The 15,534-nt window shown below is 41.1% G+C and overlaps 1 protein-coding gene across 1 annotated transcript in view; it reads left to right on the plus strand.

Annotated features, from left to right (window-relative positions):
* The window catches only part of GALNT9 (polypeptide N-acetylgalactosaminyltransferase 9), a 111,613-nt gene that overhangs the window by 12,217 nt on the left and 83,862 nt on the right, over window positions 1–15,534 (plus strand). Inside the window, exon 2 of the mRNA XM_026037618.1 lies at window positions 6,928–7,108. Coding sequence (XP_025893403.1) covers window positions 6,928–7,108 — 181 coding nt within the window. The remainder of the gene's footprint in view (window positions 1–6,927; window positions 7,109–15,534) is intronic.

Consider the following 15,534-nt stretch of genomic DNA (forward strand, 5'->3'; position numbering starts at 1 on the left):
TGTCACTGCTTTCACCTCTCTCTTTACTGTGTAATTTCACATCTTATAGCGTAGCCTTAAGTACAAATCCAAGCACATGAGGCAGTAGGAACGTTCTTTCTTTTATGGAATTTTTTGGTAAAGTAACAAAAAACTTGAAGAGAGGAGAAAAAAAAAGAGAATCTTAGAAAATGTGAATTTCTTCTTTCATTAACGTGATGTAAACCAGATAAAGCACTATCRCAGCCAGTGGAAGGTGACTTGGAGAAGACTGATCCAGAGCTTCTAATGCTCAGCTGTTGCCTTTATATATGGTCTGAATTCTCTCTTAAGACGGCTTTGAAAAACCCTCTCCAGGTGGGTGGATCAAAGAAGTGTGCTGTTAACAGATGTGCCCCTTTGCCAAACAAAGCCCACTTTGTCTTGGAGCGAGTTTGTCAGAGCCTCAACTAGCTGTAGTTCACAGTCAGTTCTTAAAAATCCCAGCACGCAGTGAAGCCAATCTTGTTAATAATGGATCAGGCATTATAGGAGTGCTGTTTTTTCAAAGTGCTTGTAACAGGGGATCATAGCTTTTCCACTCCTGGAAGTCTGAGTCAATTTATCTTTATATCAACAATAAACCAGAAAGGGCAGAAATCAAAATGTTCGATGCGTTTATTACTGCTTTTAAATAAAACATGGTGCCAATAATTTTTCCTAATACTATGTCTATATTTTCTAAAATGCACTGACAATTGCTATTTATCCTTGTTTCTCCTTTCTTTTGCGGAACTCTCATCCTCTGTTTTACTCTCTTGAGAAAATGATATGAAATTCTCTTTATGTTTCCCTAACAAAGCCCTAATTAATTACATGTAATAAGCTGTCCGTAGGACATTGGGCCTTTTGTTTCTACACAGGTTTTTATGAATTTCAAGAGGGAACACTTTTTCTCTGTAGAAACAAAACCAAATCCTAGCTCAACATTTTCGTAAGCAATAGCAAGGCACTTCAGATGCAAGTATGAGGACATTATTTTTTCTGTTTTTTTTTTTTTTTTAATCTTTTCTTTAGGAAACCACTCAAAGAAAACCACTCCTGATGAAACCAGTGTTCAAATTAACTGATTTTCTCAGGAATGGGGGCTTAAGGACATGTGTTAGAAGTATTCAAAATGTCATGTCTTTGGGATGGCTGAGTTCTTCCACTGTCTATGTCCAAGGAGAAGTGCCTAGCCTAACGCTGGTCTGATGCAACTGGGACCTGTTTCAGAATGTTTGAGCCTGTCATGGTTAGGGAAAACACAGCCTGTCTTTCTCCATGAATGGAAGGGAATTATGGACAGAGATAACTGTAGGTGTTACATTTTCCCTTTAATGTAGCTGCATTGCTAGGGATGGATTTAGCAACTGCTTTCACAGTTGTGGAAAATCAAGACCTTGCTTTCAAGCACAGTGCGATTTTGAGTTGCAGCTGCTGTTGCAGCTAGATTTAATATGATCATCCTTCCTTGTGTAAAAAGGATTGAAGAACAGAGAGCTTTTCAGTCATATAAATGGCAAATGTGGTATGCATCTTTGTTGCTGGGAAAGCTGCCTGTGTGATTATTAGTTTAATAGCAGGCTGTTCAGATAAGTGAACAGGGAGGCAAGTTAATATCTACAAATAACGTGGAAGTTGATTGCAAAAAAATGTGGAAGAGGATTGCAAACGGATGCTGCAGGAAATGAGCTTGTGTGGCCATTGAGAGCTCACCAGGTAGGCTTGAGTAGGAGGTGTGGAGAGCAGAGTSTTGCTCAGTCTTGGACACAGTTCCCACAAGGGTGGCAGAAAAATCTAGGCCGAAAGGAAACGTTTTGATAGGGTTGGCAATGGCTTGGAATCAGACAGACTTGGAATCAGATGTGATATTCAGCCTTTGGTTAGATTAGACTTGATGTCAAAAGAATCTAGAGGAGTACAAATTTGTGATAGGACCTGAAATAAGATGAATGTGATTTTTTAAAAAGATTTATTGTATTTAAAAATCTTTCTTTCCCTCGGTGCTACACCAATGTCTRCCCTCGGTCGTACTCCGATGTCTACCCTCGGTGCTACTCCGATGTCTACCCTCAGAAACACTGGCATAAAGAACTTTTCAAATGAAATACTCTGTAGACACCAYGATGTGTAAAAATAAAGAATTAAGCAGAACTATTTATATATAATAGAAAGAATGAGGGAAAGTCGGGAAGAGAARGCGAGAAAAATGGAGGGAAAAGGAAGCCAACAGMACCAGAGAGGAACACAATCGTCATTCCATGYCTCCCTGTGGAGGAAAATGGTTCTGGAAAACCATTTTGTGTGGGGAAACCTCCGTGGGTGAGAAATCCACCAGCTGCTGAGAAAGTCCCTGGGGACAGATGCTGCCCTAGAGAGGTTGTGACTGCGGAAGCAAGTGGACATGGCCAGGGGATTATTTCATCTTTGGCAAGTGAGTTAGTGCTGGGTCTGTCATTTCCCCTCTTCCAGAGCTCCTGAACCATGCTGGGCTTGGGCAGAGGCAAGCTCCTACTAACACCACTTTCTTGGATACGTTCATGTGCAAAGTTTGGGACCGGCTTTGGAGACTGACAGCCTGCCCTAGGTGRGTAGTTCTGCCTGGGAGGGCTCAAGGGGCTGAATGTCCGTAGGGAAACAGTTTCTCAGGGAACAGTGTGAGTGCAAATTCACATCAAGTTCTTTCTCTCTGGAAATCAAGGGACAGAGCACATGTGTGGGAATGCAGGTCAGGATGCAATGACTTTAATACAGAAGARATGCCAAAAGAATGGAAAGAAGGACTAGGAAAGATACCCCAGGAAGGAAAACCGAAATAAGGGAGCAAGTTGAGCAATACAGCACTCATATTTCCTGGACAAGCTCCGAAGGTGTGGGATAGAGGAGTGGATGGGGAGGTGGATTAGGAATTGGCTCAGTGGCAGGGTGCAGAGAAAGGTAGTCGGTGGCGTGGAGTCCAGCTGGAGGCCTGTAGTTAGCGGTGTCCCCCAGGTGTCAGTCCTCAGTCCGGTCCTGTTCAACTTATTCATTAACGACCTGGATGAAGGGCTGGAGTGCTCCCTCAGCAAGTTTGCTGATGATACCAAACTGAGAGGAGTAGCTGATAGCCCTGAGGGCTGTGCTGCCATCCAGAGGGACCTGGACAGACTGGAGGACTGGGCAGCGAGAAACCTCATGAAATTCAATAGGGGCAAGTGCAGGGTCCTGCACTTGGGGAGGAATAACCCTGGACACCAGTACAGATTAGGGGTGGATCTGCTGGAGAGCAGCCCCGCAGAGAGGGACCTGGGTGTCATGGTGGATGACAAGATGACCATGAGGCAGCAGTGTGCCCTGGTGGCCAAGAAGGCCAACGGGATCCTGGGGTGCATTAAGAARAGCGTCTCCAGCAGGTCGAGGGAGGTGATCGTCCCCCTCTACACATCCCTGGTAAGGCCACATCTGGAGACTGTGTCCACTTCTGGGCTCCCCAGTACAAGAGGGATGTGGAGCTGCTGGAGAGAGTCCAGTGCAGGGCTACCAGGATGATCAGGGGCCTGGAACATCTGCCTTAGGAGCAAAGGCTGAGGGAGCTGGGGCTGTTCAGCCTGGAGAAGACAAGGCTGAGGGGGGTCCTAATCAGTGTCTAAAAATACCTCAAGGGAGGCAGTGAGGAGGAGGGGGCGGCCTCTTTTCAGTGGTGGCCAGCGACAGGACTGGAGGAAACGGCCACAAGCTGAGGCACCAAAAGTTCCACGGGAACTTAAGGAAAAACTACTTGACAGTGAGGGTGACAGAGCCCTGGAACAGGCGGCCCAGGGAGGTTGTGGAGTCTCCTTCTTTGGAGATCTTTAAAACCCGCTAGGATGCAGTCATGTGCCACGTGCTCTAGGTGACCCTGCATGAGCAGGGGAATTGGACTCGATGACCTCTGAGGTCCCTTCCAACCTTAAGCATTCTATGATTCTATGATTCTATGTTCATCTGCTGGCAGTCTCCACCATAGCCAGATTTTAGTTTGTTGTCTCTCATTACTTGCTTCCTCATCATGTCCCTTCAGGCCATTTCTTGAGAAGCTTCTGCTCAGTTGACAGGCCCTCTTGCTATTTTATTTTATTTTATTTTATTTTATTTTATTTTATTTTATTTTATTTTATTTTATTTTATTTTATTTTATTTTATTTTATTTTATTTTATTTNTATTTTATTTTATTTTATTTTATTTTATTTTATTTTATTTTATTTTATTTTATTTTATTTTATTTTATTTTATTTTATTTTATTTTATTTTATTTCTCCTCCCCCAGAAAGCTGAACACTCCAGATAACTGGATTTTGGAATTTAGGACTTCTAGACTTAATTGTGTAAAAGTGTTATTTTGCAGAATACAGCAACGTGCTAGCATTTATTTGGTTGCTCTTGGCAGTGTTACTGCATTGTAGTAATGATTGCCAGTCTGACTAGACTACAATCTGCATAACGAATGAGAGAAGAAAACCCACCAATATGTTCAAAGAGCAAGTCAAATAGATTATGACTATTTCCTAGAAGAAAATCAGATTAGCAACATGAAGAGCTAGAGTAYGAGATTTGGAGCAAAGTATATGACATAATTGTCATACCACACAATTTCTCAAAGAATAGCTCATTCTCTTATTTGAAAAACAGCAACCACACTGCTTGRTATTCCACATGTATTGGAAGGTTCATTCCTTTGCTACTTGTGTCTTGAAGATGCAAGGGCTTTTGTTCTGTAAACTGCAAGAAAATGAGGAATCAAGTTTTCAGCTACTGGAATTAAATTGTTGCTTAAAGTAAAATGAGCAGGCCACATCTCAGAGGCCCTTTCATCAAAGCAGGTCAGTTAACTTTAATGAAGTCATCTTTGATTTACTTTGATGCAACATCAGAGCCCAGCCCAGATGATTCGAAATGATCAGCAAATACATTTCCATACTGCAGTCTTTCAAGGACAGAGGCTTTATGGCATCTCTAGTTTTCTGGATTCTATAACTTCTTAAGTGCCTAATTTGACTCTCTTTTAAGGTTTTTARTCCTTTTTATTTATTTATTTTTAAAGGTTCCTCAGCCCTTGTGTGCTCGGGCAGACCGTTTGTAGGGTCTCACCTAACCTTAGTATAGGCTTTTCTCCTAAGCACCAACAGTAGCAAATGCTGACTTGACCCTTTCAGACCACTAACAAAGTACTGTTTCTCTACTCTGCCCTTCTGTAATTAAGCAGACAGTGATGCAGCTGGAGTAAATGATGATGGAATTTAACAGCGAGAGGTCAGAGAATTCCCTGCCCGAGGGAATAAWTTGTCACAGACCTTCCTGCACCTGAAGGCAGTCACACCACTGTCCTGCCTTGCGTGTCTGTTGCTACAAAATGCTGACAGTTTTTCTTCCTTTGTCTTAAGTTGTTTAGTTGAAATAGTGACGGTTTCCTCTTGAAAAACTTTTAATTTGAAAAATATTGAACTCTGTTTTGTTCTGTGTTGTAAGTGAAGTGGATGATATTCACTCTTTTCTGTATATTATCCTCCAAACAACTATAAACAACTTTCTAGCTTTTAATGACTTGCTGRTAGTCAGCCTTTTGGACACGAAAGCTTTAACATGATGAAGCCCTGGATGCCTGAGGAGCTTATTTATCAGACTTTAGTAGGTAAGATGCCTGTTGCCATGACAAATGCTTTTGGCAATGATATGGGTGGGGTCTTTTGGTCTGGTCTGTTTTAGTTACCTTTTTTATTATTATTTTTTTAAACTGACAGTAATATGTTTGGGKTTTTTTTTTCCCCCACTAATATATCAAATGCACCGTTGCCTACCTCATACCTCAGCATCAAGCAATGCAAGGCTAATCATTTTAATACCCACGTGTCCAAACTTCCTGATCCTCTAAGTTTTATACAGCAGGGTGTCTTAGAGATGCATAAGATATTTGTCARTGTTTTGAAGGACAAAAGAAATCTGGAATAATTGTAAATCTGGAAAATGAGACATGGTACCAGTGCTGTTGTAGGAACAGGGCAAGGTATGCAGTTGAGTCCATAAAGCTCCATCGTGTGTTGAGGTCAGATTTATCCGTAGTTCCCACCCCGGCAGCATTCTCTCTCTAGTCCTGCAGAAATATTCCCTGCRATCAAATGGGAACCACTCAGGGGCTGCAGGTGGTCTCAGGGCCATAGAGCAGCTGCCCCTCTCAGAGCTTATTCCAGACTTGAGGTTAAATTGGAGTTAAAATGACTGATCTTCGGATGGTAAAAATTCAGCGTGCCTTATTTAAAATTAATAGAGCTATATATTGGGCTATAATAGAGTATATATTGGGCTATAATGTCTAAGGGTCTCAACCCCTGTTCTTATTGGGGCAGGTTTTCCTGTTCCCSCTGTGTTCCTTTTCTGTCTCTCCTGAGTATTTGAACTTCTGCTCATTTTCCTGAACGGATCGAGGAGGTTCAGAGTTTGGTGATGGTATCTTTAATTTCAACATACTTAGCAGTAAGGATGAGTAGCCCACAGAACAGACCACTAGCAGTTCCCTAAAACCTCTTAATCTAAATTGTGTTCTAATTTTTTACATTTCAATTGCAGATATAGYGAGATGAAATGAAAACCCTTTAGTTTCCAGATGATTAGGCATTTTGGAGTGTTTGCAAACAAGACTCCTGTTTCCTGGGAGTTTTACTGGAAAAAAAAGGGGAAATGGCAAAGCTGTTAATTGATTCTTTATAGTCTGCTCATTAATAATTATGCACTGATAATGCAGAGTGTGTTGATATATAGTCTGTTTTGGAAAGCTGAGGCTAATTACTGCAGAGCCATGAGGACTTGAAAATGGAGTTTAATGGGAATTTAGATCTTGTTCTGAGATCACAGAACAGATTGGATCCATCTCCTTTTACGTTCATCATCTGATTTTTTTCTTTCCTTCCATTTAGGTCTGGCAAAACCCATGGGATTAGTTGAAGGTCCAGGAGGCTTGGGCCAAGGGGGAATGGCTGCTACCCTGAGAGATGATAGCCATGAATCCGAGACTAAATATGAAGAGTATGGTTACAACGCCCAACTCAGTGACAGGATATCGCTGGACAGGTCCATCCCTGACTACCGACCCAAAAAGTAAGTTGAATTCTACATTATAATTAGAGCAATTTGTTTTTCTTTGACCCATCGTGGCATTCTTCTCTCCACATTCCTTACTGGTTAGAGTGTGACAACAGTTAGTCATACGTATACCCCTGAGTTTCGTGAAAATTAAAAAGACCAACTGCAATCTCAAGCATGAAGAGCTGTGTCATACGCATAGCTAATTCCGTGAATAATGCATCGATATGGGCATTCAGAACCTTAGATCAAGAATTACTTTCGTATATTGGTGTTGATTGGGTTTGGTTCACTTGGAAAAGGCCAAGTTAGGTCAGCTGAGTCTCCCATTAGAGGTGGGAACTTCAGTCTGTTTATATTAAGGTTATGTGCAAAGGAATGTTTGGCAGTGACAAYAAACACTGTGTGGACACAGGTTAAGATTACGAAAAAGAAAGCCAAACCATCTGCCTTTTCTCTAATTGCCTTTGGTGCTCCTATGAGAGAATTGTGTGGTCTGTAACTATGCTGAAACATGGACTAAGTGTAATTCATTAGGATTCTGTAAGTGCAGTAAGATTTTTTTTTTTTTGGCTTTGGAATGCATATACATTTGTATTCTAGTGCCACAATCCTTGCATTGTTTGACGTAGCAATTATATGTTTAATATTTGTACTGATTTATTATATTGTATTAAGTGCCTTTCAAATTTTTCATATTTATGTCGTTATGTATCTTCTGGATGAGACATCCTCTCTGTCATCCTCCAAATGACAATCAGTAATGTCTTAATGCAGAGGAGATCAGCAGCAATGCCTAGTTATTCTCAGGAGACAGAATCGAAAAGAATACTTAATTAATTTCTAATAATAATCTTCTGTTTTAAAAACCTCACTGGGGCTCCTAGGCAGAACTGAAAGTTAAATAAAAAGTATCTTATTAAGTAGAGAGAAAAGTTTAGCCAAGCAAAACAGCTGTGCTCTGTGAGTAGATTACAACTGAATTAAGATTTTAGGCAGTTCAAGCTGCCAAAGGAAAATCCAGCAAAACACAACTTGAGCTTAATGACAAATTTCATTAGCTATGTTGCATACCACTCTCATCTCAGAAGTATTGACTCAATGTTTGTGTTCTTAGACACTTGCTATCACAAAGAAAGCCTTACTATGACAAATAAGTGACAATAAGTACTGCTTTAATGTCGCATTTGGATCAATGTGTTGTAAAGATCCATCATGGAATTATCCTGGGGAAAACATAGCTGGTAGTTGTCACGCAACTACTGGAGTTGCACGTCAGGTCTGTCCCAAAGTCCCTTAAATCAGTGAAAGTTGGTGAGATTTGTCCAGACCTGTTGAAACCTGAAAGCAAAGACTGCAAAGCTCCAGCCTAGGCCAGTAGTTCTCAGAGGCATGTGAGAATTAGAAATCTAGTGGCATTTCATTTCAAATGATGCTCTCCCAGCATTTAGCTTGGAAGCTTTGATGATTGATTCAGATAAGCTTTTTGACATGCTCATTTTGGGGATCTTGTAAGGCCGTGTTGCTTGATTMACTGCTTGAATTATTGGGAGAACTGCCTTCCTTGTGATATTTTGACACTTTTGAGATGGTTCTAGTTAGATCTAGGTGCTGGAAGTGAAACGYTTGTTTCTAGATACTTAGGAGTCGCTGAAAAACCCTTCAGATTGAATTTGCTATGAAAAATGACTTGAAGTTCAGAGAAGGTAGAAGCTTTTATATGAAGAGTTTTATCACCTTGTATCAACAGATTCATCTGTCATTTGGTTGCCACATTCTATTAGATATTTCTGCTGTCATTCTGTTGAACTGCATTTTTTTTTTGTCTCTAACACCTTCAAATGCAGAGATGCTCAAACGCCGTCTCTCTCGGAGCTCTCGTGTTAATGGTGATAGGCAGATTTTAGTGACTGCTAATGCCAACGGGCTGGAGCAGTTGGTCCCTTCAGCTCCCCATTTAGCACCATGCTAAGTGCTTAGCAGCTGGCCAGTGTGCATCGTGTCMTAAGGCAAAGCTGAGCTTGGCTTTCCATTTGATTCTTGCCAGATCTTGGTGAGAACCAGGAAAGCAGAGATTTAAGGGAGGCTTTGGGAAACAGCGTAATCAGTTCTTGTTTTTTCCAGCTCTGTACTCAGACTTACCCAGTGGCCACATCTTTCTGTCTCTCTTGATACACTGAGCCCTTCTTGACCTGCTAGGGATTTACCTTTACCACTGTAGAGAAGATTCTTCTCTCTTTTCAAAGGAGTAATAAGATGAAATTATTATCCCTCTTGATTCCTAAAGTTGTACATATTAATCCATGCTTTCTGCCCATTCTGGCTTCCATTTTAACTGTTCAAACCTCCATATTTACATACACCARTAGGTATTAAAGTGATAAAACAAGAAAATTTATGCTCATCCCCATTGCATAGACAGAATTTATTAAAGTAAATGTGATTTGGCTGTACAAATATGTGGCTTATTATATTCCAGGCATACTCTTACGTGGAACTTGCATATTATAAGTTACCTGAAAAGAAATTAGATCAGAAACATTAGCTTTTTGTGCATGTTATCTCTGAACTCCTCCCATATCTTTGTCCAGTATCATATTCCAGAGGAATAAGTCTTTTTTCCCATCTACTAGCATCCTTCAGTGAATGTTCAGCAATATAAATTGCTTTCTGGGAGTGTTTTCAGCCTGATGCAGTAAATTAAAAAAATATGTTGCACTAGAAAGATATAGAGGTAGGCAGTGTGACCAGGAAGGCTCCTAAACTGGAGGACTCGGTGTCCTTTCATTGCAGTAAAATCTGCAAGCCTGTGTAATCCTGCTGTCAGGGTGCTTTTCCCCTACCCTTGCCTTGTGCTCTGCCTTCCTACCGGCTGCCTTTGCAGATAATCCTTTCAACTCCAAAGCCTTTTTTTAAGATAGGAATCACTAAGTCAGTGCAGGCGAAAGGAACAGTTTTAATGCATGTTGTTTTTGTGTGCTGAACCGAAGCTATGACAGTAAATACCTTGCTGGCGATTACACTTCACAGAATAATTACGCAATTACAGTTTGATCTGAACACRGTGTAATAAATATGTCTCAGCTTTTTATTCTCTGGTATTGCACCTCCCACAGCTTGAATACTTGCCCTGTCTCTGCATAGAAAGTAGTCAACCCTGGGGAAACTGTTCAAAAACACACTGTGAATTGATGTTTCAAGCTATGCTCAGTTTCAAGAGACATGTAATATAAAGAAGTTGCAATTTTGTTGTACAAAACAATGCAAATCTTCCCCAGATGTTTGTTGCTTTATTCAGCGTGACCTTGAACGCTGCCTTCATTTCTTGTTGGATCTCACCTAAGCCCAATGTGCTGGTTTTAAAAGTTATGCTGCCGATCTTTCCTAGGAAATTATGTAAGTCTTCATGGTGAATATTTGCCTTGAAGCAGCTGAGTACTGTGCAGCTGAGTGCTCTGGAGAGACAGAAGGACCAAGTAGCAGGAATGAAATATTTCTGAGTCCAACATGTAGCAGAATACTCAGGATTAATTACAGTTGATGGATGAGTATTTACAAACATTCAGCTAGTGGTTCTAGTATTGCACCGATCTAGGATTTTGCTTAATGTGTTCAGTGGAAAGTGCTCTGCATCGTGTTAATTGATTTAAAACACATAAAATTCTAATATAGTTTTAATGTTTGGTTAGTAGTGACTACTGCTAACTATCTGAACTCCACTGTAAATTTTTTAGAAGCACTTAGGAAATCTACATTAATGCAGAAAGATTTGAACAGGATTATTTTTGTTACATGTGAATTAGCAATACTTGTGATGGAATTATCTTGATCTCCTGTCACACAAGCACATAGCAACCCTTAAAAACATTTGTCAAGTTAAGGGCAAACCGGAAGGAAAGGATAGACAGGGAAAGGAGTGCTGGTCTCCTGGCCACAGCCCTGTCTTTGCTTCTCTGCACACTGAAATCTTTCAAGGGCTGGGCTACACTGGGGCACTTGCTGGATAATGCCRTTTCCCAGCTCCACTTTTGCCCTCTTCCTCATCTCATGCATTCCTTACGGAAGTTTGTCTTGCATAACAATGTATAATATTTGCTGTACAAACAGTTGCTTTTGTTTCCATAATGGAAAATACATTGCAGACCGCTCCGGAGCAGAGTGAGACCTTTTGATTTCTCTTTCCAGGAGTAGCCAGAGCTTTATGGCTTCCTAGGCCTCTCAAACRTGCCCCATTCCATCTGTGCAATGAAGAGAAGCTTCTCCTGATGGGAACAGGTTATTTTTCCTCTGGAAGCACATGACTAGGCTAGGACTTACTCTGTGGCCCTCCAGGGAAAGTGTTATGTAATGGTCCGGAGTTGGGGTTCACCTGTAAATCTGGCATTTCTTAACTTTCTAATACTTGAGTTTGCAACCTAAGTAACTTCTAGGGATTCTTTGCATGCAGAACAAGTCTATACATACACACACACATTCATGCACTTGTCAAAACCACTTGCTATGATGCATTTTGCATACTTTTGAGTAAAGTTAATATGATCCTGCAGCTTCCATGAGAGCTTATGAGAAATTGTGGCTACTTGGTTATGATCTTTAATTTAACTGATTTTTGTGCAACTTGATGCGTAGTGTGTTGTGGCAATTTGATGGTAGCAGTAATACTAATACATGGATTCAGGCTGCTGGCTTTGTCACCTGAAGAAGATACTTCTTTGTGTTATGGTCACAGATTACTGGTATTGAGAAAATTCAGCCCTAAAGAACAAACTTATTAATGCTGAGGGAAGTCTTTAGCCAGAAAAAGCAGAGGAATCTAGGTCTTGAGGAAATTACTTTCATTTATTCAGTTCTTTACAGAGATGAGCGTTTTTGTTGCTTGCTATAGACCTTTCACAATAGCAAAGGAATTGCATCTCTGGGGCTCTGCAGTGTAATTAATGSTTCACTCCACACTATACCTAAGGAAAAGCTTTTTAATTACCTATCAGAAAGGATTCTGGAGTTGATCAAATAGTGCTATCAAGGGGGCAGACTTGGTAAATAGACCTCTGATTTGTTCATTCAAGGGTTTAATAAGAGCAGCTGATATGAGACCGGCTAGCAAAGCCTTTCTCTAAGAAATTGTCCTTCAGGGCCTGGTGAGTTGGAGCCTTTTAAGGATGCAGGAAGCTCACGTTTAATTTTGACCCTTTCTGGTGGCTGTTGAGCCTCGTGGGCACACTGTGGTTTGGGGAGAATCTCTCAGCAGCTCTGACAGCTTCTCCAGGYGTCTGAGCCGTCGCAGCAGGAGCGCAGAGGAGATGGCAGATGGCTTTTGAAGAGCATCAGGTTTGGGGTCGGTGCGCTGGGGATGGCTGGACCGGGTATTATTTAATTTTCTCTGCCTCTGCAGCTTGCTCTGCCTCGTGGCCCACTTTGTAAATCCCCTGGGAGCCCTGAGTGTTCTTCCTAGTGCTTGGGAAAGCGCTGTGCGAATCTCCAAATCAAAGGCCGTSCTTAGGATTCTCAGCAGGCGACGCAGAGCCCGGCTCGTGTGCCCCACCRCACGAAACCCCCAGCTGGAGCAGAGCCATTTAAAAAATTTAAAAATCCATTTAAAAGATTCATTTTTAAAATAATGAATTTTCTATCAATAGCTGATACTCAAACTTTCAGATTAATATGAGATTAAAAGGACGTGAAACGGTAGTTGAAATAAAACTGTTTCTTCAGCTGATGGTGTTTTTCAGCAGTAATACAGATATATGCACCTTTTGATTTCAGTGAGGTTTCTTTTTTARTATAAAACTTTTCCTCTTTTTGGCACCCACTCAATAAGTCTAAAAAAAAATGCTGCTAAAATTCTGGAAAGAACATTTCGGCAGTGCTACTTGCAAAAACAGAGTTAAAAGTGAGAAAGGGAAAAGTARAGATAGAAAATGGAGCAGAGAGATTTACCTCTGGGTAACAACTTGGGATTGTTTATCAGAAGGAAATTAAGGGATTCAACTAACTAAAGTGTTTTAATTGGATCCCAGATCAATGACCAGCTGTGCGGTTGAGCAGTGACAAAGGGACCACACGTACACTGGAGCTTAGCCTGCTTCCCAGGTTACACGGATGGGATGTTTCCTCAGGCTGGGAGTCCCCTGCAGTTAGGGGAGTCCCCTGCAAGTAGTCCAGATGCGTTTGCACACACGTGGTGTTGCATGCTTCAGAGCAGGGCGTGTGTCTGCACAGCAGTGGTCCGTGCAGTGCCGTGTGTGTGCAACGCACCTGGGCTAGCTGCACTCTGTGCATCTTGCAGAAATAATGGTGTGTTAACTGGGACATGGACTCAAGCCTTTCTCTCCAAAATCCCAGGTAACCGTTAGCTTTTTGGACATTTAACTATCCAGTGTAGAATTGCTCCAAGGAGAAGACTGAGGTAGGTAGATTAACACTGTGACTGCATTTTCCAGTAACAGTAAAAAAAAAAAAAAAAAAAAAAAAAAAAAAAAAAAAAAACCTAGAAATGCCAGACTATTTTTGAGGTTGGCTGATAATCAAGTATTTGCTTCTGGCTACAGTTTTTTTCTTGGTCCACAGAGGTAGAGCATGAGTCATTCTAGGACCATAAAAATGCCAGGTTGCTCTATAGTAATACTCTGTCTTCTGCTTCGTTATGCCTAGGGGCTGGTGACCACGTAGAGTTTGGGTGGGCAGTGCCCAGGTTTTCTGCAGGACCTGACTCGCGGCTGGACACAGCTAGTGAGCAGAGCTCCACGCTGCCCTGGACACACAGCAGCATCTCACAGTTACTTCTGATAYTGAACTGAAGTTCTCTCTGGCTTTTCCCACTAGATAAGTTATCGATTCCCTCTTGGTTAGTGTTACCGAGGCTTTCTAATTAAGTAGTGACTTTAATTATACCACGAAGCGTAGAACGTAGATGTTGATTATTAACACTGGCCCATGGGATAGTGAAAGGAGGATCAGCAAATTCAAATAAAACAGAATAATAAAAAATGAAAGACCTTTCCCAAAAACCTGTCTTACATTCAATGCTGTAATTTCCGTCTCGTTACATTTTTGCGGTGTTTCTCTACATATTAATTGTAGAAGACAAGTTCTTCATGACTGTCAGCACTAATAAACATATATTTAGCGGAGGTTGAATTTGATTACCTATGGAGCATAAGTAACTGATTGAGCATTTTATTTAAATGCAGTGAGAGTTGAAGACATCTCCTACAATTTGTCTGCATCAGAAAGTATTCTTGACTACATAAACAGCTACCTAAACTGGCTTGCATGTTATATATCAGCAGTTGAATATTAGACATGTAATTGAAAGTGGTCAGCTAGGCAGCCTGTATAGTGATTGGAGAAGGAGAAAAATGATGGATTTGCTGAAGCCATGTGGCTTGTGAGGCTCTCTGGAGCTCTGCTCCCTCAGGAGCCTGGGACAACTCACATAAATGGGACTGCAGGCAAATCCCATCCAATGTGTTTAAATGCCCCAAGACACGAATAAACCGGAGGGATTTTTTTTTTTTTTTTTTCCTGTTAGCAACGTGTTGAAGACTGATCTGCCACCACGGGGAAACCAGGGCCCTGAGGCTGGAGGCAGCGCTGTTTTCAGGAGGGAGAACAGACCCGGTGATCAAATAGCTGCTTTGCATYCTTTAGTTTTTCTTACAGATCATAAGGGTGACTCACTGTGACCTGCCACTGTAAAAGTGCTTTAATCACATGATTGATTTTTTTTCTTTTTTTTTTTAATGAAATTGGATTTCCTGAGTGTAGTTATTTTCTAAATTTGAAAACGGACATCTACAATACTTTCATAGCAGAAGGAGCTGTTTCCTCCATAAGAACAGCTATTTTGGGGTGCTGCCTTCAAGTTGCATGCATTATTCTTTCCCGGTTAAGTATATGCCCATAAAATGATGACTGCCGAGTGCAGGGCAGCAGAAGAACTACCTGGGCTCCTGCAGCGACGTGCAGCTCTGCTCTGCGTGGCCAGTTTAAACCTCCTTTCATCTCCCTCCCCCGGGCCTCTGCCTGATTGTTGCCTGCTATCAGTTCCAGGGAGAAATGTGCATTCCTGTAAATATCTCCACTGTCATGTCATGTTGCACTCCATGATATCACTCCATGAGAGCATGAAAATAGGTAACAGGACAAATCAGGCAGTGAATTCTGTTTTTATTTTTTTTTATTTTTATTTTTTTCCTGTAAAGTTTTCTTACATGCATTTCAGTTAAATTATTTCTTATGTTCTCTCTCGAGGCTTTAAAAGAATTTCTTGTGATGCTTTTAGATTAAGATTTTGCCCTTTTCTTGCTTAAAATGAGCATGCTCGCTTAACTCTGTTTACTATGTGAGGTGTGTATTATCTCCAAATTCCTTCCTGGGGTAACTTAATTATCTAATTTTAGTGGCTCTGTAGAGAAAAGCCCGTTTTATTTGGGTGGGTT

This window comes from Nothoprocta perdicaria, unplaced genomic scaffold (assembly GCF_003342845.1).
Source record: "Nothoprocta perdicaria isolate Ctin4 unplaced genomic scaffold, notPer1 scaffold_2, whole genome shotgun sequence".
Taxonomy (NCBI): domain Eukaryota; kingdom Metazoa; phylum Chordata; class Aves; order Tinamiformes; family Tinamidae; genus Nothoprocta; species Nothoprocta perdicaria.